At 39.1% G+C, this 21,825-nt stretch overlaps 1 protein-coding gene across 11 annotated transcripts in view; it reads right to left on the bottom strand.

Moving 5' to 3' along the window:
* REPS1 (RALBP1 associated Eps domain containing 1) overlaps window positions 1-21,825 on the bottom strand; it is a 96,884-nt gene that overhangs the window by 51,042 nt on the left and 24,017 nt on the right. For 10 of the 11 annotated variants that reach the window (XM_034765538.1, XM_034765531.1, XM_034765533.1 and 7 more), the window contains exon 4: window positions 10,731-10,884. The exons of the other annotated variant lie outside the window; for it this stretch is intronic. In XM_034765538.1, coding sequence (XP_034621429.1) covers window positions 10,731-10,884 — 154 coding nt within the window. The remainder of the gene's footprint in view (window positions 1-10,730; window positions 10,885-21,825) is intronic. 11 annotated transcript variants of the gene reach the window in all.

The following is a 21,825-nucleotide window of genomic DNA, read 5'->3' as shown; positions in this document are numbered from 1 at the left end:
GTCCTGGGAAGGAACAGGACAATCAGGAAAATTTTAAAAATTTGGAAGAATCACAAGAGACAGGTCTGTTTCCTAATATTAAATAGAAAATATTAAACCCCTGGAAGACCAAGGAGCAGTTGTGAAATTGGCTCTCTTGAAGATTTTAAACAGAATGAAAGTTGTACTTTTGTACAACCAAATGCAATACTGAGGTTATATTAAATTCTCACAAGCACATTTCTACCTGATGCATCCAATGCTACAGATGCAGGAAGTAGGTTCATAACTTACTATTGGACTGTCTCATGACACAATCATGAAGCCTACACTGCACATCTGAAGAAAGGAGAAAACATTCACCACATTATAGTCTGTCAGCTCTTCAACTTGGATCCAATTTTATGCAGCAAGAACAATTAAGCTGTTCCTAAGATGGGTGTCCATAAATGAATTACCATGAGAGAATATTGTATATACAGGTAGTTCTTTCATAGAAGAAAAGAATTATCAACAGATCCAGGTTCATGGAGATTATGGATAGAGAACAGGTCATCGATAGTGAACAGAATGGGCAACCCCCCCCCCCCCCCAAAAAAAAAACTTGCAGGTAACGAGACAATTAAAATGTTAAGAAAAAACTGTTACTGGGACTATTTATACGTAATTCCAGAATTACTCTACATTTATACGTATTAAGATTAAGTGTGATGAAATTACCCTTTAGGCTGGGGACTTGATTAGAGAATATTAAGTCACTTATTTCCAGAAGAGAGAGAGAGAGAAAACTACTCAGAAAAACAAACACTGTTCAGAAAACTTTTACCTGTTACTGTAGTGTGCACAGTAAATTGTTGGGGTCTACTATACTTTACATACTATATAAGAAAAAATACAGGACATTACTTAGATTTGTTTCTGAAGAGCTTTCTCCCACTTGAAAATGAGGAAAGTCTTACATAAGGGGAGATATTAGATTTCTTAGTTTCTTCTAGCTATCACTGTAATTAAGTTTTAACTATATTAGTAGGCAAAAAGGTGCTACAATCCACACCCTAAACATTAAACTGTGTTTGGGATTACTAGCTGGAACTATTATTTTAGTTCTCTAGTGTACACACTACTTCATTAGACCCATTCCTTGTATGCCAGTGAGCTAAAGCAGCGTTTATCCAACAGTGCTGAGAGTAAAGGGGGTGGTGATCTCTCAAGTTGCTCTCTGCCTCCAAACTCTTCCCCAGCAGCTAGCCTAATTAACCAAAAAATTCATAGGAGGATGTTTCATAGAATATCTGGGTTGGAAGGGACCTCAGGAGATCATCTAGTCCAACTCCCTGCTCAAAGCAGGACCAATCCCCAGGCAGATTTTTGCCCCAGATCTCTAAATGGCCCCCTCAAGGAGTGAACTCACATCCCTGGGTTTAGTAGGCCAATGCTCAAACCACTGAGCTATCCCCACCCCCAACAAATCATCTCCCTCCACCTGTGACCTGCACACAGTCTCTCTACCCCTGGCTCCTGCAGCTTAATAATACTGAGCCCTTTGTATCTGCAGAGCTCCAGGCTGGGTTCCACCCTCCTCCTTTAGATTACCGATGGGGTAACTGAGGCATGAGGAGGCTAAGTGACTTGCCCAAGAGATAAGCATACGTAAGCAGTGGCAAAGCTGAGAAGCCAAGGGTCCCAATTCCCACCTCCAGTGCCATATTCCCTGCTCCAGGCAGATGGGGAATACATGCCATGAATCCTGGGCCAGGTTCTTAATCTTGTGAATGAAACCATCATCCCCAGCTCTATGGAGCCGCAAGGACTGGTTGGCACGCTGAGGCGTGTAAGACAGAGGATGGGGGGCTGGGGCAGTGAGAGGATATATTTATTAATCAGGGGAGTGGCAGAAATGTTAACAAATGCTAGACGTTAAGTAGGAGCAGCTCAGCTAATGCATCTCAGAAGAATTTCTCTTCATGTTTCTGTGCCTGTGGTAGGCCCCACAGATAGTGAGCCAAATCTTCATTCAATTCTTCATCTCACCTCTGAGATGCTTTGAGCAGTGGTTACAGCAAGACTGGGGCAATAGGTGGGATCTGAAATTGCTCCCATTCCTGTAAATTTTGTTAGGTCTGCAGTTGGACAAAGTTCTGGACAGCGGCAGAGCTTAGTCCCCATCCTGAACATGAAGTTCAGCTACAGGGCAGGATTCACCTGCCTAAATAGAAGCAGAATTACAAGAGCGGATTTAAAGATGTACAATATCTGCAAATGCCAAACAAATTCAAAAACATGTATTGCAAATACTATAGTACAGACAGTTTTTACATAACTTTACCAAACAGTTTAATTTAGTTGGTCTGCCAGGGATGCCTACTTTGACTATGGTGGATGAGGGGTAGTTGAACTTTCCAAGTTAGTCTTACTGGGTATGGAGGTCTGAGAGAACCTGCCACCTCCCCCTCAACTACTGGCTTCCCTCTTGGATCCTGCAGACCTGAAACAAAACTCGCTAAAGTCAATGGAAGGCTTAAATGAGTTACGGTTCCTGGATATCTTAAGTTAATGTCTTCCTACTTCTACTGCTCCTGTGTTATGTTTACTAAATCTTGCCTGCTTGCTTTGCTTTTGCTGTGCATTGTCAGCCAGTTGCTAATGAGAAGACAGCTTCCTTCATGATGAGTTTTTACAAGTTTCAATTTCACACAACAAAACTGGATTCTGTGGTGATTATCAGACTATCACCTGTAGTATTTCTATTCACTTCAGAATAATGGTTCGGTATTTCTATACCATCTGTGCAGGACTATAGCATCAAAGAACTAACTGCAATCATTGCTTTTGCATGGGTAGGCTTGGAAGGATTCTATTTTTATTTTATAAATTTGAACAGGCAGTTGATTTATTCAAAAGTGCCAGTATTTTATTTTTATCCGGTCTTTTTTTTTTTACACTAAACAGGAAATACAAAATCCTCAGAGATACTGACTTGTATTCTTTTATTTCAGTGTAAGTTTAGCAACTTATTATGGATGAGTTTTTTATGCGAACAGATGGATCAAAGTTAAACACATTGCACCTGGCTGAATACTGATACACTAAATGCATATGATTTTTTTTGTGCTGATAACTAATAAAAAATTAAATATTTTAAACATGATTTTATACCAAACACATCTGGTTATTCAAAGTTTAGTGACTGCCAAAGAGGATAAATTGAGAAATTAAGTCTTAACTTCATCTGGTAGTCAATAAAATGTAACAGCAAAAAAAGTGTACAAGTTACCTGAATATCTGACCTTCAGAAGTGCCTAACTGACAAAGTCCCACTGACTTTCAAGTGGACGAGGCTCCTAAGTGATTTCTGAAAATGGGACTGGCTCCTAAGTCACTTATGAAAGTTTAACCCTTCTCATATGCTTTAACTTTTTATTCCTTAATTTCAATTAAGACTGAATTCTTCACAGGTTTTTAGGGGAAGAGAAAAATGGACAATTACTCACATTTATCAGATTTTAACGGAAATCTATCCTTCCAAGCCTAGTCATAGTAAATACTTGCCATATACTTCCAAAACTCTGGTTTCACCTGAAACAGTAAACAGTTACATATTCAATCAATTTGAATCGTGGCACTAGAATTCCCTGGGGAAAACCTGGTAGCATCAAATTAATTACTATATCTTTTAAGTAATCTTACGGTATCAGCAGAATGGTTTTCTTTTTAGCTACAGTAGCCTTTCCAACAACAATCTTGTTTTGTTCTTCTGGTTACTTTACCATTCACTATTGTTGGTATATGGATTTGGGGGGGGGAGCGGCGGGCGGGCTGTGAACAAGTGAATAAAGTGCATCTGAAGAAGTGAGGTTCTTACCCACGAAAGCTTATGCTCCCAATACTTCTGTTAGTCTCAAAGGTGCCACAGGACCCTCTGTTGCTTTTTAAGTGAATAAAGGTTATTTTAACTTTTCGAGAATCACCTCTGTGCCTGCACACGTGAGTTGGTGCTCCCTGGTGTTGAGTTCACATAAATTCTATCAAAGCCATATCCATTTGGGCTGGAGAAGTGCCCCTAGTGACATCAACATATGGACTTTTGAGTACAGCCCCTAACCACCTCAACTCCTTCTCCTGAACTACTGAGAAGACTTTTGAAGGAAGTTATCAGTAAAGTACTTTCTCTTTACTGTCCCACAGTCCTTCAAGGTCCTGTGTGCATGCACACTTGTGGGAGAGTAAAGAGCAACACCTCTTGGAATGGATGGAAAGCCGAGGAGGTCTCAAGTCTTGTATCTAACTGAGAATAAATCTAATGCACAGTGCTTAGTAAAAATGTGAACTGAACTCCATGTGGCTGTACTATATATTTCTCCTATGGGAATTTGTCTTTAAACAAGTCACAAACAGCAGTAGCAGGGTGGATAAAAATCAATGATTTAAATAAAAAAATTCAATATTTTTTATTTAAATGCTTTGAGGGAAAAAACTTATCTAAAGATAGTTTTAATTAAGATACATTAAAGCTCAAAGATATCTCATCACGGAATAGGGATTATAAATTCTAATTCTATAGTAGGAGACAATATATTCATGTAATGTTTAATAAAAGTTTTGTAAATGAGTTCCAATAGTTCATGGATTGGGGGGTTTCAGGGGCTTCTGTATAAATTATTTAGGTTAATCTTTCTATCTACCCAATGGGACTCTGTGCTCAGTCTAGAAGATACCATCAGAGATGCTTAGTTTTCAAGGTTTCATTCTGTGGATTTGTGTCTCCAGAGATAACATGCTTGTTAACAGCAAAAATGTTTTAAATTAAATTAAATTAAAAATAAAATAAAATAAAATAAATAAAGGTGAGAAATAACAAACCTCAACCCTATTGTCCCTCAGCAAATTTGTGTACACAGAGTCAATCCCTTACCTCTCTCTAAAAGTGCAAAGTTTCAAAAAGTTCAATGAATACAAGATTGTTGGGGACGGAATAGATATGGACAAGGAGAAGTCTGTAGATAAATGTGAGAAGGGAGGGACAGGCAGTAGAAACAAAAGTGAAACTGTTTGAGCAGCATATTCCAAAAGTCTTGAGGTCTTTTTGAGTGTAGCCTTCATTGATTTGAAATCTACCATAGCATTCTCTCACTAGAAGGGAAAACCTATAATGGCAGTAGGCCGTAAAAGACACCCAGTTTGGGAATAATTTAATGAAGTTCCTCTACCTGTGGGTAAGACAGGCATGCGTGCAAAATGCGAACAGTGCAACAAAGAAATTCAAGGCCTGGTTGCCTGAAACAACATCATGAAAAGTGTGCCTTCTCAGGAGGAAACTGCGTTGAAGATGATGAAAGGAACATGTTTGAACATGCAGGATCTTCGGGTTGGTAAACTTTTTTATTTCATACCTCTTTCTTAAGGACTGCCTGTCTTCTTTCTGGAAGATTCTTGAATTCTCATGATTGAGCAAAATATATAGTTGTTACTCTATGGTATTTTAGATGCAGTTGTGATAAAAAATAAATAGCTGAAATAGGCAGATCTTCCTTTTACAATTTCACCTTTAAAGTAGTAGAGTGTCAGTGAATGCAATGAGTAATACTAAATTGTATGGTAATAATAATTAAATAACTGCATTGACTTATTTTGTTTAGGAGAATTCATCCTCAACATACAGGATTCTGAAGACTATCCACCTTCAAGATCATAATTTTCTATAGTTTCAATTATTCATTTTCTGATATAGCTGTAAAACTAATCTGAAAAGTTTCCAAAATAAATCACTTTAAAAATGTATAGTGTAGGTTTCATTTTTAGAAGGTACACATCTATCTCCGAGTTGTGAAGAATATGTATTAAGGTTTAACAGCCAGAAAGAATGCACTTTTATAGAGATATCCATGATTAAATCGGGTCTTCTTGACTAGTGATTTAAATCAATCTGATTTAAATCAAATCCACCCTGAGCTGTAGTTTATGTGGAATGGGCTTTAATTCCTCTCACTCCATATGCCACACTGATAAAGTTCCCAAGGAAACTGTTTTGGTAAAGGTTCCATTTCTAGCCCTATTATATTATGAAGTAACCGACCTTAAAATGGTGTCACTTGATTACCATCTTATTCTGCCATGCAACTTCAACCATCACTGCATTTCTGAAAAGCTTTTAGCAGCCAACTTTCTAGCTGCTGGATCTGGAGTTTAAACTGCCATGCAAAAGGAAAAAAAAGTTTGTGCTGTTTTTGCTCTTGATTAGGTATAAAGGCATGATTTTTGTGTGTGTGGAAGGAGAACCTGTTTCCTTTTCATAAGAAATTCAAGCATCGTTTTGTTTTTTCCCGGGAAACTCTGGAGAACTGGAGTAGTACTATGTTTGTGACAGATCAATAACTGAAGCTTAGTTTGAGAAGGGAAGCAATTTTATTCTGATTATTTAAACCCATTTTGTTAGCATCTATTTAATTCAAATTCCTGAGAAACACTCAGGAGAACAGACTTTTGTTAGAATAAACTCTACCACTTAATTGGGGGTGGGAATCCACATGGGCCTCCAAGAACTATTCCAGCAAAATCAAGCCAAGACAAGACTTTACATTCCTGAATTTAAGGTAAAAAAAGAAAAGCTTGCACACACCTTTCAGGCCTTTTTATATCAAACAAAAGGACACAAATCCAAGATCCTCTAAGACTATACAAAACCCTTAGCTTCTAGCAAACTACAAGATCACACTAAAATGGTGTCCTAACTGAAGTACCAGGCAGCAAGATGATAATCAGAATATGATTGTAAGATCCAATCTTTCACTCTGCCTAGGCAACAGTAACAATCCTGTCTTCAGAAAGGTGTGGAACCACAGCTTCCAAATAGTGTGAGACGTGCAATTCAAACCCTGACAGTAAAAGGAATATTGGACCTTAAAATTATCACTGGCCCCTTGATCTAGTAATCCAATTTTGGTACTGGTCCTAAAAAGCATATAGACAATATCAAATCTGAGAACAGTATAGTTTTTATTCCTTGAGGGGTGACAACACACCCATGAATTAAAGAGTTTGTTTTTCAATGCACACGCAGGTGACAATATATTTAAACAATTTGGTTATTGGCGTCCAACTAGTGCAAGTTTACTAGCACCAGGAAAGAGTTAATCTACCATATTTCGGCTAAAAGCCTTTTAGCTTTCCAAACTCTAGCACTATTCCGTACTTTATAAAAGGGTTGGTAAGAATCAGTTCCATACATCACCACCCAGATGTTAGTTGGGTCTACGCTTTGACTTGGCCGTCAACACACAGAATAATTAAATGATCAAAGGAGCATGAAGCTTGGCTAAGGCATTCCTTTAGAAACTGGAAAAGACAAATGGAAGATTAATACCAGCAGAAAAGATAGTTCCGGGATTAAGGCACTGGCCTAGGATATGGAGACCTGGGTTCAAGTCCCTGTCCTACTTTACTTCCTGAATGAGCTTGGGGAATACAGTCTCTGGTTCTCAGCTCCCCATCTGTAAAACGGAGGTAAAAGCCTTTCCATGCCTCAGAGGGGTATTGTAATGATGAATGTACTAAAGACTATCGTGCTCAGATACTATAGTAACAGGAGGCCAGATAGGTAACTAAAATAGATAATGTTTTTTTCTTGGGTGAATTAAGTTCAATATTCTTAAAAATTGAAGGGTTCAATGTAGATCCTGAGGAGAAGGTAGTACAGGGACACAGGCAATGACTTGTTCCCTGCAAAAAGGTAACACTAATAATTAGTCCTAAATATCAAGAGAATCCTCTCTAAATCCTAGCATTTGACACACTGGACTTATACCTAGAGAGACCTGGATCACCTGTCTGGATTACAAGTGAAAATATTGTGGTCTCATCTTTAAACCCTCTTGGAATTTTTGGAACATAACAGAAAAGTGACTCAATTTGACATAGTTAGCTGATTATTCAAGAGAGACTCAAGACTGAAACAGGAAGGGAATCTCCAAGGTTAGGACTAAGGTTTATTGGAAGAGCTGGATTTGGAATTTTGCAGAGCACTGGCCAACACCATCATTCTAGCCTGTTCTATTAGACTCTCACTTTAAGAGTATGATCACCACTTCTCTCTCTCTCACACACACACACACACACACACACACACACACACCCCTTGTGTGTGTAAAGCACAGCTATGATTCATACCAAGGCACTAGTTGGGTCAAGAAAAGTCTTTCCACTCTGAATCAGGATGGACATGGGTTGCCCTGAGTTACAGTAGAATATTAAAACCTATTCTAGCTAGAAACTAGAGATAGGAGATAGCATTAGCAATACAGATAATCCTGCTGCAATGAACAATTTTGAATATGATAAACAGCGTTTCAGTGTAGGAAATATCTGGAGGAAATGACAAAAGAGAATTTAAGAGGACTGAGTTTTTGGTCTAATTCTGACAGCTTTTTAGAGTCAGTAAGTTAATTCACTGAATAAGCATCACCCGAATATTTTTGCCAGAACTGACTGATTAATATGTAATTCTGCAGCAAACTACTGTAGTTATGAAAAATGGATGAAGAGCAAGTTACTGACGAATGCCTGGAGTCCACAGCTTTGAAAACTGCAAGACAGCCACCAGAAAAAGCTCATCTGCATTTGAGCCTGTAAGAATCTAGGTTCTCAAGTATTCTACTATGTGCAAGGGTGAAGATGGAAGTCAATTTATCCATTAAAAATTGCAAATTAGCTAGGACTTTTACAACAGTTTGACTAAACCTATTCTGTGGTACTCAAATGTATGGCATGTGCACAAAGAAGAAACTGTATGATCTTTGTATCAGATAATGTATAAGCATGCCTAACTACTAGGGCATGATACTTGTTGGGACAACATCATTGGCACAACCCTCTGCATATGATCTAAGCTTTCTATATGTCCCTGAAAATAAAAACAAAATTTTAGTCTTTTCTTAGGACTTGACAGCTCAAGAAAATACCTTCAACCAATTCTCTCATAAGAAGCTCCTGGGTCCTCAAAGTATGGTCGTGACTACAATAAAGGATGTACTGAAAAATAGTGGGCCAATTATAATACACCTTACTAATCATAAGTATTCAAATTAAATATAAAAAAATAATCCAAATGCTAATTTAAAATATAATATATTGTAACAAGAAATAATACTAAAAGCAGAAGTGTAACCTGAATTAAGATTTACTTAAAAGTAGAAAACCTGGGAACAGTAGGGGGAGGAGAAAAAAAAAGGAACTTGTAGAAACACTGGGATCAGACATGATATTTCTTTACTATTCAAAAAGTAACAATTAACACAGGCCTACAGGATGTACCAGCACACAGAGTATCAAACTATTAGTCCACCATAACATAACTCAAACCACAAGACCCTAAGAATGTGGATCTTAAATATACACAAGTTCTAGAGAAAGTAAAAACTCAAAGTATTAAGTATCAGTTTTGAAAAAAATCTGACAAGTTCATTTAACCTACTCTAAGAAAGAAAAGCACAGTTCAAAACATACAGTATAGTAGTGTTATTGCTTTCCCCTCAAGCTGCATTTTTACACAGTGATAGGGAAGATTACCGCTAGTTTCAGGAACATTACTCCTGGGGGAAATTCTCCGCCACTGGACACATGCAGAAGTCATGTCCCCTCTTTGCCCCAGATGTTTTTTTCCCCCACTGCAGAATACAGTTCTGCTGGAGAGGCGCTGCAATTACACCTTTTGCCCACCAGGGGCTGCTGGGTGGGGGTGTCACAGACTGGGGTTCAGAAGGGCCAGTAGGGGGGACAAACTGAGGCCTAGGCTCAGAAGCTAGTGACAGCATTGAGGCAGGGGCTGAATGGGAGGGGAGCTGCAGGGCCACATGGGTACTGGGGGGTGCGGGACCACATGGGGATTGGAGGCAGATGTGCCTGACTGAATGGGAGAGGCTAGCGGTCAGCCAGGGTCTGCACTGGGGAGGTTCCCTAACTCTCTAATAATACTTCTCCCCCAAATTCTTGTTTCATACTTGTCCCACCCACACCCAACAACACTACAGGTTCACCTCTAGACTCCTTCCCGCTCAGTCATCTCCTCTGTTACCCTTGTCTCCCCCCAAGCCTTTGCACTGCTTTTGCGGGGTGCAGGAAATCAATTTCTGGGTTGTAGTTTAAATGAATTACTCCAAGTTGTGCATTAATATGCCTAGTAAGGAATCTATTTGTCAAAAAAAAACCCAAAAACATTTCTTGAATCTTTTTATTTTTTTGGTCTGTATTGTTACAGACATACTTGCTGACAGGTATTTTGAAATAAATTAAAGTAATTGAAACTGGCATTATTATATTGTGTTATTTTGACAAATAAAATATGCAGAATTTTAAAATATCTGCAAAATTTTTGTTTTTTGGTACAGAATTCCCCCAGGAGTAGAACATGTCAGTTTTATACCGCTATAAATATCCTTTAGGGACACATGCAACTGTTCCATCCTCTCCCTCCTGCCACATTTTTTGGCATTTTCCACATCAGACTTACGCAATGAGCCTGCCACAGCCGTGCTGCAGATCATGCAGTTTTGGCAGGCACCAATTTAACAGAGTGAACTGCAATTGAGCTGAACTTGTTAATTGTGTAGAGAGATACTTCATATTCCTGTTCTTTTTCTGCTACTTATTCTGTCCATACTGAAAATGTAAATCTAAGCTGACCTAAACTTTCAGCTTTTCTTTTTTTAAAATCCCACAACGTCAGGCAACACTTGAAGGAGAACATAAGACATTTATACCTGGCTGTGCTTCACTAAATGGAGCCCAAAAAGGCCCAGGTCCAGCAAGAGGTCGTTCATTATTCCCTCCGCTGGGATGGCGGTTGTGCTTCCTCCATGTATGTGGAGAGGTTGGTGGGGATTGCTGTGGTGAAACAACTGGAGATGTGGACTCCTAATAAAACAAAGGAACTTTTAAAAATTCTTGTACTAGATCACTAAAATCATAAAAACCTATCGAAAAACCATTATTTCTAAAAACAACTGTTCAATAGATTTAAAATGTTCCTTTTTTGGAACAGGGAAGATTTTAATATTTATAACAGTGACAGAACAGCAGGAGTGAGGCACAGTATAATTGACAAATATATGGCATATATTTTCCTGCCACCCAGAAGTGCAAATCCATCATAATCTGGACTCACAGCATTCTTGAGGGACAACAATGGGGCCAAATTACACTGGTTTTGCAAATACATGAATATGAAAGACTAGGTGTTCATAAAGCTCTTTCACTTGTGACAGAAGCTGCATTTGAACCCAGGTCTCAAAAGATGAAAGGTTACTAACTGCATAACCCACTATTCCACCTAGCCCATACCAAATGAGTTATATTCAAGCAGTTAACCCCATTTCAAAAGCAAGTTAGAGGTAAACATATTTTAAATTAGTAGGCTACCGATATTTAACTTATTGAAATAATTGCATCTGAATGTTTTTAAACAAAAAGAAAAGTGTGACTCATCTAGAACACAGCTCACTATTGATCACACCTATATAGCGGCTATGGCATCAGAATGCTTGTGAAGGAAAGTTTTATCCTGCCCAGAACACAAGTGTGTTCACAGCTCAGTTCCCACTGAACAAGGACAGGAATAGAGGATCACATGTGTAATCCCTACGTGAAGTCAGGTTTTCTAAACAAACATTGTCAAGTTGCTCCCTTTCTCCAAAAAGTATCAGGCAGAAAATTGAAAAACATGCTCTCTACAGCTGTCTTTCCATTAAACAAATCTCCGAACTCTAACCAAACTATCTAGAAGGCCTTTGTTAATGAATCCAACAAGAGCCTTATATACAAATAGTATCACCTGTACTTATGACTACAGTAGTTTAAAACAGCACACAACCTGTCGTAGGAAACAGTATGCTACAGAAGTTATTTACTCCCCGATATCTTGAAAAACAGCATAGAAAAAAACTGGAAATACCCTTTAAATCATTCTTCAAGAAATGAGGAAGATTTTTATTAATTAAGAATGCTGTTTCCATATTAACTAGCCCATACAGCTACAGACGAGGTTCAACCTCCCATGTAGCCAGTTTAAAGGAGAGCTGGCAAACAAAAGAGTGCTGTTCCCTATTTCTTTTTGATCTATAAACATAATCAACACTATAATGACATCAAAGAAAGGTGAATCGGGTCTCCCAGAGAGCAAAAAGCTTAAACATCAGTACCTGATTTCAGTATAAGACAACTGCACACTTTGAGGCACTTTATATACTAAATAGGCAATAAAAGTCACAAGTTTTCTTTTTCCTCTACAGTTCACCCTTAAGGCAGCAAAATTAATGTTGACTAGATACATAAGCTACCTTTCCAAGAACTCTAAGAATGTACTTAAGGGTATACTAAAACAGCTCAGGTCGCTTCAGAAAAAAAAAAAAAACACATCCAAGAAAATTTCACCCAGAAATTAAAGCAGGGCAAGCATTTAAGAAATAGTTTATCAACTACTGTTAAACCTGATGTTTGGTAGCCCAGCTTCAAGATTGAATGTCTAGACTAGACTGAGCTCTATTGTATGTGGGTGAATTATTAGACTATCCTAGTCTCAGGCACTACCTTTTTCATCTTGCCAAAAATTCATAAACCAGTATGCTGAGAGAGTTTAATACTCTACAGTTATACAATTGATGGTGCAAGAATCCCAGACACTTCCCATTCCTCAACACAGGTTTCAATCTACATGTGATAATTTCACAACAGATTCTAAACCAAAACCTTTAGGGCCATGATTCATTAAATTCTAAGCTGCTTGTTACAAACGGTCTCATCCCTTTTCCTCTGGTTTCCGTGCCCACTGGGTTACAGATAGGCCCAATGTATTCTGCAGTTATGTTTGTGGTTGCAAGGGAGGCCTGCTATTTAATATCTCAGTTGTATCTTCACTATGAGTTAAAAAAATAACTTCCAAAGAAACATGGAAGAAAGGATAGTCAGTGGGAATCTACAGTGATAGTGTATTTAGAAAACGCCAGTTCAGTTACTGGTAAGTGAGCTTCCTTCTACACAATGAAATTTTGTAGTTTTTTGTATGTTTTTTTTTTTTTTTTTTTAAAGTTAAGTTCAGAAGGAGGCCTGAGATGGTAAGTCTCTGAAGGACCACCTCCAGCATAACCCCGGCCACAAATTATGGAAATTTTTAGCAAAAAAATGATTCAGCTACAGGTGAAAAAAGATTGATAACAATTTCTCTAACAACTGGGGCCTTATTCACCTTGTGTGGGCTTCTTGCCTGATGGGTAACAGATGTGTACGTACAGTAGGCTCTTTTCCTAGTTGGATAATTGGGGCAAGGATTACCTCCCTTTTGGGCTTCCTTCCCCCCTCCTCCAAAATCCCACAAACGACAGAATTCTTATAAGGTTTGGTCCTGCCCAGAGAAGAACTTGTAGACATCTTGAGATCTAAACTATGGAACCTCCCTCATCATCTAAGTGAGGTCTAGATAGGATAAATAAAAACAGATACATTTAAAAAAATCAGATTAATTTAAATTTGATTTTTTAAAAATTTATATTAAGTCCATTTTTCTTTTTAAAAATAAACCTGTTAATTAAACTTGAAATTATGACAAAAAGCAGCAACTGTGGTTCTTCAAGATGTGTCCCCATCTGGGTTCTCCACTTCAGGTGCACATGCGTGCCATGCACCTATGATTGAAGATTTTCATTAGTAGTATCCATTCATCCTGCGCATGCACTGCTGATATCCTTGTGCTCCGCACTGAGGCTATATGAGGCTACATGGACAAACTGCCCTCAGTTCCTTCTCCAACACTGAGCCTCAGAAGGAAGCCTGGAAGCAGAGAGGAAGGAGAGCAGGTAATGGAGCACCCATAGGGGAACATCTCAAAAAACCAGTTACTGCACAGGGTGAATAATCTCTTTGTCAGGTGACTCCCACGCAGTACCTCCCTAAGGAGGAGGAGGAAGCTTCAGAATTGAGTTCAGAACAGAGAAAAGAAGGAGAAAGTAAATAAGGAAGTGTTATTTACTCCTCATAATAGAAGACCTAGGGGTCACAAAATGAAATTAATAGGCAGCAGGTTTAAAACAAACAAAAGTATTTCTTCACACTGCGCACAGTACACGTGTGGAACACTTTGCCAGAGGATGTTGTAAAGGGCAAGACTATTAGAGCATTCAAAAAATAACTACATAAGTTCATGGAGGATAGGTCCATCAACGGTTATCAGAGGGTAGGGACACCATCCCTACCCATCCTGCCTGTTTGCTTGAGCCTGGGAAATGGGCAACAGGGAATGGATCACTTGATTGCCTATTTTGTTTATTCCCTTTGAAGCACCTGGCATTGGCCAATGTCAAACAGGATACCAGGCTATATGGACCTTTGGTCTGACCCAGTATGGCTGTTCTTAGGTACTGTCATCTGCCTCATCAGATCTAAAAGCATCAGCTAAGGCATAGTGCCTGGAGAAGGTATGTACTGAAGATCATGTGGCAGCTCTGTGGATCTCAGCAACTGGGACACTTAAGTAGAGCCATAGATGTAGATTGTGACCTTGTCAAATAAGCTGACATCCCAGCAGGAGTTGTAATGCTGGCTTAATACACTCCAAAATCCATTTTTCATAGTCTTTGGATAGAAATTGCAGACAGATCTGAAAGTTCTGCTAACAAAACGAACAGTCTAAGACTAAACCATTTTGTATATCTCCTATCTAGATAGGGAACTAGATGTCAGGATGGTGTTAGAGTATGGAGTGTGGTCTCCAGGTTGGAATAACGTGGCTTTGGAAAGAAAACTCCTAGGTAAATGATTGATACAGATTAAACTCAGAAGATACTTTAGGAAAAAACCTGAAGTCTGGTTGTAAGGAAATTCTGTCCTTGTAGAATACTGTGAAAGGAGGGTCTGTCATTAAGGCCCCAATCTCTCCAACTCTGTAGCTCTGTCCTCACTGGTATCGAAGGAGCTCCTCGCCTCTATGGTACCAAGCCTTGAGAACAGAGTGTCTGAGGCTGCTGACCTGGTTGAGCAGCTAAGCCTTTTTGAGGTGGGTGAGCTCTTTTTAGGATCTTTAAAAGTCCGAGGCTTTCCCCTTTCTAGGAAGGTGTTGCAATGAAGTCATAGGGGCACTAGAGACCTCCGGAGACTGATGGACAGGGGTTTTTCCTGACACGAATCCAAAGCAGAGCAAAAGGAGCACTTCATTAACAACAGCTACAGCTTGGTTTCCTGGTTATTTTGTGCCCTGAATTTGAGGGCCAAACAGAAGTTGCACTTCTTTGGGATGTGCAACTCTCCTAAGCAGCAAACACACTTAGAGTGCGTGTCACTGACTGGGGACAGCCTCTCTACATGAAGTAATATTTAAACCTTGGTGAACTGGAAATGCCTGTGTCAGCGAGATTTCCGTGGAGGAAATAAAAATCTTCAGCAACCAATAACTAACTACAACTAACAAAGTGAGCCCTGGTCGACACTACAAAAACATATGTCCTTATAACTACATTGCTCAGAGGTGTGGAAAATCCACACCCCCAAACAATGTAGTGATATCGACGTAGCAATGTATACATCAGGAGTTATGTCTACGGGAAGGCTTCTCCTATTGACATAGTGACACCTTGGGGAGGTGGAATACCTATGCCGACAGGAGAAGCTCTCCTGATGGCATAGTGCTACAGCAGCGCAGCTGCACTGATGCAACACTAAGCTTAGACAAGCCCTAAGTAGAACAAACTTTGCATGAGGAATGCACATGCGGACATGATAAATTCTGTGGCAGGCCGATGCAGTGGAGAAGGAACTGAGAGCAGGTTGCCCATGCAGCCTGACATCACCTTACTGCTGGGCACAATTATCAGCAGCACATGTGTGGGCCAAACAGACAGTGATAATAAAAATCTCCAAAGGTGGGGTGCATGGGGCACATGCACACCTGAAGTGGAGCATCCATAGGGACACTACTCAAACACGAACCTACATTAAGGCCTAAACTTATAAATTATTAAAATCAAATAAAAATATGCTGTATCAGTGAATTAAATGGTGCTGCCTTTTTAATCAGACAGAATTTGGGGGGGGGGGGGAATGTAACTTCTTAGGTCTCCTCAAAATTTCTAAATATATCAATCTTATTATTTTCAGTCTTTATACTTTTCCAAACATACGTACTTTTAGTTTCTTCTGCAGAAAAACTTTTGGTTTCGGTTTAGCTGGAAGTGCAGAGTATTTTCTACATGTGGATTACTTCATTCAAAGCTCAGAAACCAACTGGGAGTTGAAAAAGCAAGAAAACTTGTTTTCTTGGGAAAGGATGAGTTTAATTCTAAAAACCTGAAGGAATGGGGCCAGGTATGTCAAAGGTATTTAGGGTCTTAAAGATGCAAATAGGTGCTTTATTATTTTCAAAAGGACCTTTCCTGCTTAGGTTCCTACTCCCATAGAGTTCTACTGGCGTTAGGCACCTAACCTGCTTGGGCACTTTTGAAAATCCTACTAAGCACCAAAATGCCTTTGAAAATCTGGCCCAGGTAACCAGAAACCATCAATTCACTAACTTTAATAATTTCCTTTGTTTAATAAATTAGTTTTGAAGGCAAAATTTGTTTTGATAAAACTTGTTTTTCTTATGCATCCAGAATGTTTAAGGTAATTTTATTTAATAAATAGGGCTCTCAAACAATTACAAAAATAATTGCAATTAATCGCAGGTTTAAGCGCACTGTTAAATAACAGAATACCAATTTAAAATTATAAATATTTTTCGATTTTCCCCCCTACATTTTCAAATATGTTTATTTCAATTACCACACAATACAAAGTGCACAGTGCTCACTTTATATTAGTTTTGATTAAAAATATTTGTATTGTAAAAAAAGATAATAGTATTTTTCAATTCACTTCACGCAAATACTGTAGTGAAATCTCTATCCTGAAAGTGCAAATTATACATGTAGAATTTTTTTTTTTAAATAACTACTCAAAACAAAATACTTAAAATTTTAGGGCCTACAATTCCACTCAGTCCTACTTTTTGTTCAGCCAATTGCTAAAACGGTTCTCAACCAGGGGTACGCCTGAGGGAATGCAGAGGTCTTCCAGGGGGTACATCTAGATATCTGCCTAGTTTTACAACAGGCTAAATAAAAAGCACTAGCAAAGACAGTACAAACTAAGATTTCATACAATGAAATGTTTATACTGCTCTATGTACTATACACTGAAACAGAAGTACAATATTTATATTCCAATTGATTTATTTTATAATGTAAAAGTGAGCAATTTTTAGTAATAGTGTGCTGTAACACCTTTGTATTTTTATGTCTGATTTTGTAAGCAAGTAGCTTTTAAGTGAGGTGAAACTTGGGGGTACCCAAGACAAATTAGACTCCTGAAAGGGGTACAGTAGTCTGGAAAGGTTGAGAGCACCTGTACTAAGACAAACAACTTTGTTTACATTTACTGGTGATAATGTTTGCTGCCTGCTTCTTATTTACAATGTCACCTGAAAGTGAGAACACCTGGGTTCTGCTTGATAACAATCCAAAGCAGTGCACCTTCATTTTCATCATCTGAGTCAGATGCCACCCGCAGAAGGTGGATTTCCTTTTTTGGTGGTTCACATTCTGTAGTTTCCACATCTGAGTGTTGCTCTTTAAGACTTGACAGCATATTTTCCACGACTTGTCCCTCTCAGATTTTGGGCAGCACTTTAGTCTCTTAAACCTTGGATCGAGTGCTGTAGCAATCTTTAGAAATCTCATATTGGTACCTCCCTTGCGTTTCGTCATATCTGCAGTGAAAGAGTTCTTAAATCTAACAACATATGCTTGGTCATCATCTGAGACTGCCATAATACGAAATACATGGTAGAAAGTGGGTAAAACCACAGAGCAGGAAACATACAATTCTCCCCCAAGGAGTTCAGTCACAAATTTAATTAACACTTTTTTTTTTTAAATTAGTGTCATCAGCATGGAATCATGTCCTCTGGAAGGCTGGTCAAAGCATGAAGGAGCATACAAATGTTTAGCATATCCAGCATGTAAAATACCTTGCAACGCCTGCTACAACAGTGTCATGTGAACACCTGTTCTCATTTTCAGGTGACATTGTAAATAAGTGGGCAGCATTATCTCCCATAAATGTAAACACATTTATTTGTCTTAGCTGAACAAAAAGTAGAACTGAGTGGACTCGTAGGCGCTAAAATTTTACACTGTTTTGTTTTTGAGTGCAGTTATGTAAAAAACATTCTACATTTGTAAGTTGCACTTTCATGATAAAGAGATTGCACTACTGTACTTGTACTGAGGTGAATTGGAAAATACTATTTTTTTACAGTTCAAATATTTGTAATCAAAAATATAAAGTGAGCACTGTACACTTTGTATTTTGTGTTGTAATTGAAATCAATATATTTGAAAATGTGGAAAACATTCAAAAATATTTAGAATACCAAATTAAATTGGTATGCTATTATTGTTTAACAGTGCAATCAAAACTGTGAATAATCGTGCCTTTTTAATCTAATTTGTGTTTTAATTGCTTGAGTTAACTGCAATTGACAGCCCTACTAAAACAATTTTAAAATACTTTTGTATCTTTAATTAAATTCCGAATTTCCATCTGCATACAGTTTGACACAAATCAAATAAAATCACCTAGTAAATAAAGCATGGCATTCACCATATTAAAAAATTTAAAAAAGTAAAAATCTAAATAAAAGTACAGTAAGCTACATAATTGGATTTATTGATACACATTTATTTAAGCAAACAGCTAACAAGCAGTATTCAATTTAGCACCCAGGGCTGGCTGCAAATCAACGTGCTTCCATTGTTATTACCAACCAAATGATAATGAACTAGGGATGTAAAATACTAAATGGTAAACTGGTAAGTATTAGTCCTATCGTTAACCCACCCTAACCATTACCCCCCTGCGTGCAGGTCTCGAACTGGTTCTCCTGCAGCAGAGACCGGCCCCAGCTCCAGCCCCACACCAGCCAGCTGACCCCAGCCCCCTTATCTGGGATTGGTAAATCTGATCAATCCACCTCTAGTTAGCCACAACAGTGGTAGGGTATTGCCAGGCCCATAGGCGCCAACTCCATGGGTGTTCCACTGGTGGCCCAGCGCCTCCTGCAGATCAGCTGTTCCGCGGCATGCAGGAGGTGCTGGGGAGGAGAAGGGAGGAGCGAGGGCAGGGCGCGCTCGGGGGAGGTGACTGAATGGGGGCAGGGGAAGGCGAGGCCTTGGAGGAAGGGGTAGTGTGGGGGCAGGGCCTGGGGCAGAGCACCCCCCGCACATTAGAAAGCCAGTGCCTATGGCCAGACCTTCAGAGTAGACACGACAGTCTTTCATTAGTTAAAGCTATTAGAAAAAGTGCTTTTTTTTTTTGCAATTAGTTCTTATTGAAATGCCAAGAGTTTTGACCAGGTCCATTAATTAGCAAAGCCATTGTTAGTCTCCAAAACCCAAGTGAGTGTTCCTTCATTTCCTGAAAGACCCTGCTATGATCAGATTATGAAGAAAAAACACCAGAGTTATCTACAGAATGCTCAGAATTCTCATGAAGCTCCCCAGTCACCTATCCCTCCCCTTCCTCCTCTAAAATATTAACTCAGGCAGGGTAGCTTTCGCAGATTAGGAGTCTGTGCTGTCTTTCTGGACTTTGGAGACAAATTAAGTGACTCAACATGTCCTGCATCTTGGACAAGACACGAAAAGAATTCTGAGCAAGAAGATACTGGGGCCACATAAGTCACTTGCCCCACAGAAATAAAATTGATAAAAAGGATCATGAGGAAAAACAGTCTCCAACCAGCCAGACAATGCCTAGACGGCTACTCAAATCTTAATGGGTGAAATCAGAACCAAGGAGAGAAGTCTCAAAGAACTACACATCTGCCCTTCAGATCACAACCTGTATTCCAGATGAAAAGCCACATCTGGAATACAGATTTACAGAGCAGCTCACTTATCCCAATACTAACAGGTTCAAAGGGACAACTAGATTTTTATAGAAATAAGACTAGTACTTTTGAATAGGACACCCAACCCCAGACTGACTGTTTCTCTAAATCAAGAGAATGTCCAATAACACTTTACAAACCTAAAGCCCTCCTGAGACCACATATAACTGCCAATGGTGTACTAGATCAGACAGCAACTTCACTACCAAACTCCAGGAACCCTCAAAACCAATCCACTTGAGGGCAACATTTACTAGTCTGATCTTAGAGAGATTACACCAAAATAGATGCAAATCAAACATGGAATACCAGCAAGTCACTGAAAACAGCTCTAAGTGCTAGGATTGTTTCTCCTCTAAGAAGCCACTTTCTCCTTCCTCAGATCATCTCCCTGCTTTGTTCCTTGTTCAATAAGGATGTCCATCAATGGAACAGAGGACTGTTTATATTCTAATGAGAGCTCTTCATACTGATCCACTACAGGGGATCTTTAGGGATCAGATCTGTAGAAAAATATATAGGTTTCAGCCTCTGGGATTCTTAGGAACAAGTCCTTGAGGCCTTCATCAAAAGAACAACCTTTAATCATTTGGCTCTACTTCCTCCTCAAGGTGAATGAATACTGCACAAGGCTGATTGCCCTTTAAAGGCATTCCTCTACAAATAGCAGGGATACTACACATGTTAATCAGCTGTCAGTATCTAACCACAATGTAAGAGGTGTACCTTCTAAAGGCGAAGCACCTCTGCATCTACCAATCAGGCCACCAACTATATTAACAGAAAAACCCACTTGTAGGTAGGGTAATATAGTGACACAGTTACTAAAAGCTATCAAGAACACCAGAAAGAGGAAAGAAACTTGGAATGGATGTTCCAAAGCTGTGCTGGGAAAAGAATAGCCCCATTTATAACCACTGTTTGGAACCACAATTGGTGTGCAAGATCCTAATGTTACACTGTCATCTAATGCAAATTTGTTGTAGGGATCTGCAGAAACACTCTCCCAAAGGAAAATCCTTTATTATTTGGGACAGAGCATACAACAGTAATCCATATATTGTCCTTTATCTGTGGCAGAGCTTCCACATATGTTAAGAGTTGTACACATGGACATACCATATGATCAAGAAACTCAACTTGTACATTTCATGACCATACAATATTTAATTTGAATATTTTAAAAGAAAGACATACTTTGAAAGCCAGTAATTATAATTTTACTAGACATTAAGTTCCTTTCACTAGGACTTGAAGGCACAAAACACTTGGGTTTATGATTTTAAAGTAACTGACAACTTGATCGGTCTTAGATCAGAAACTGCAGCTGCTATTAAAGAGTAAATAAAGAAACCAGACACCATAATTGGGGTGGTGGACACAAATGCTATCTCAGCCAAACCAAGAAAAATGCCAGGTTAGGTCCATTAAGAAGGTTATACCCATCCACAGGAGCAACATGCAGGAGAAGATCTTAGATTCTTCATTCCTTAATGGGGAGGCACACTCTAGGGGGCTGCTTTACACCTATCTGTCCAGAGTTCCAGGAAAGATAGGATCATAATGGCCAAACTATCTTCTACAATGCCAGTGCTTCTTGCCCTGCTCCTTTTATCACACACTGCTCCCACTTTGAAAGCCACACTGCTGCACACAGACTGTAAGCTGCTCTATAGCCAACATACCCCCAAGTTTCTGGATAGCATGTCTCATCCCTACTTTCTGTGGATGTCTCAACTCCCCTGATGGAGCCCAGGAGAAACAGGGCCGGCTCCAGCATTTCTGCCGCCCCAAGCAAAAAAAAAAAAAAAAAGCCAAGATCTGCGGCAGCAGTTCAGGGGCAGGTCCTTCGCTCCTAGAGGGAGTGAGGGACCTCCTGCCCC

Source organism: Trachemys scripta, chromosome 3 (assembly GCF_013100865.1).
Source record: "Trachemys scripta elegans isolate TJP31775 chromosome 3, CAS_Tse_1.0, whole genome shotgun sequence".
NCBI classification, from domain to species: domain Eukaryota; kingdom Metazoa; phylum Chordata; order Testudines; family Emydidae; genus Trachemys; species Trachemys scripta.
This window is presented reverse-complemented; position numbering and strand designations above follow the sequence as displayed.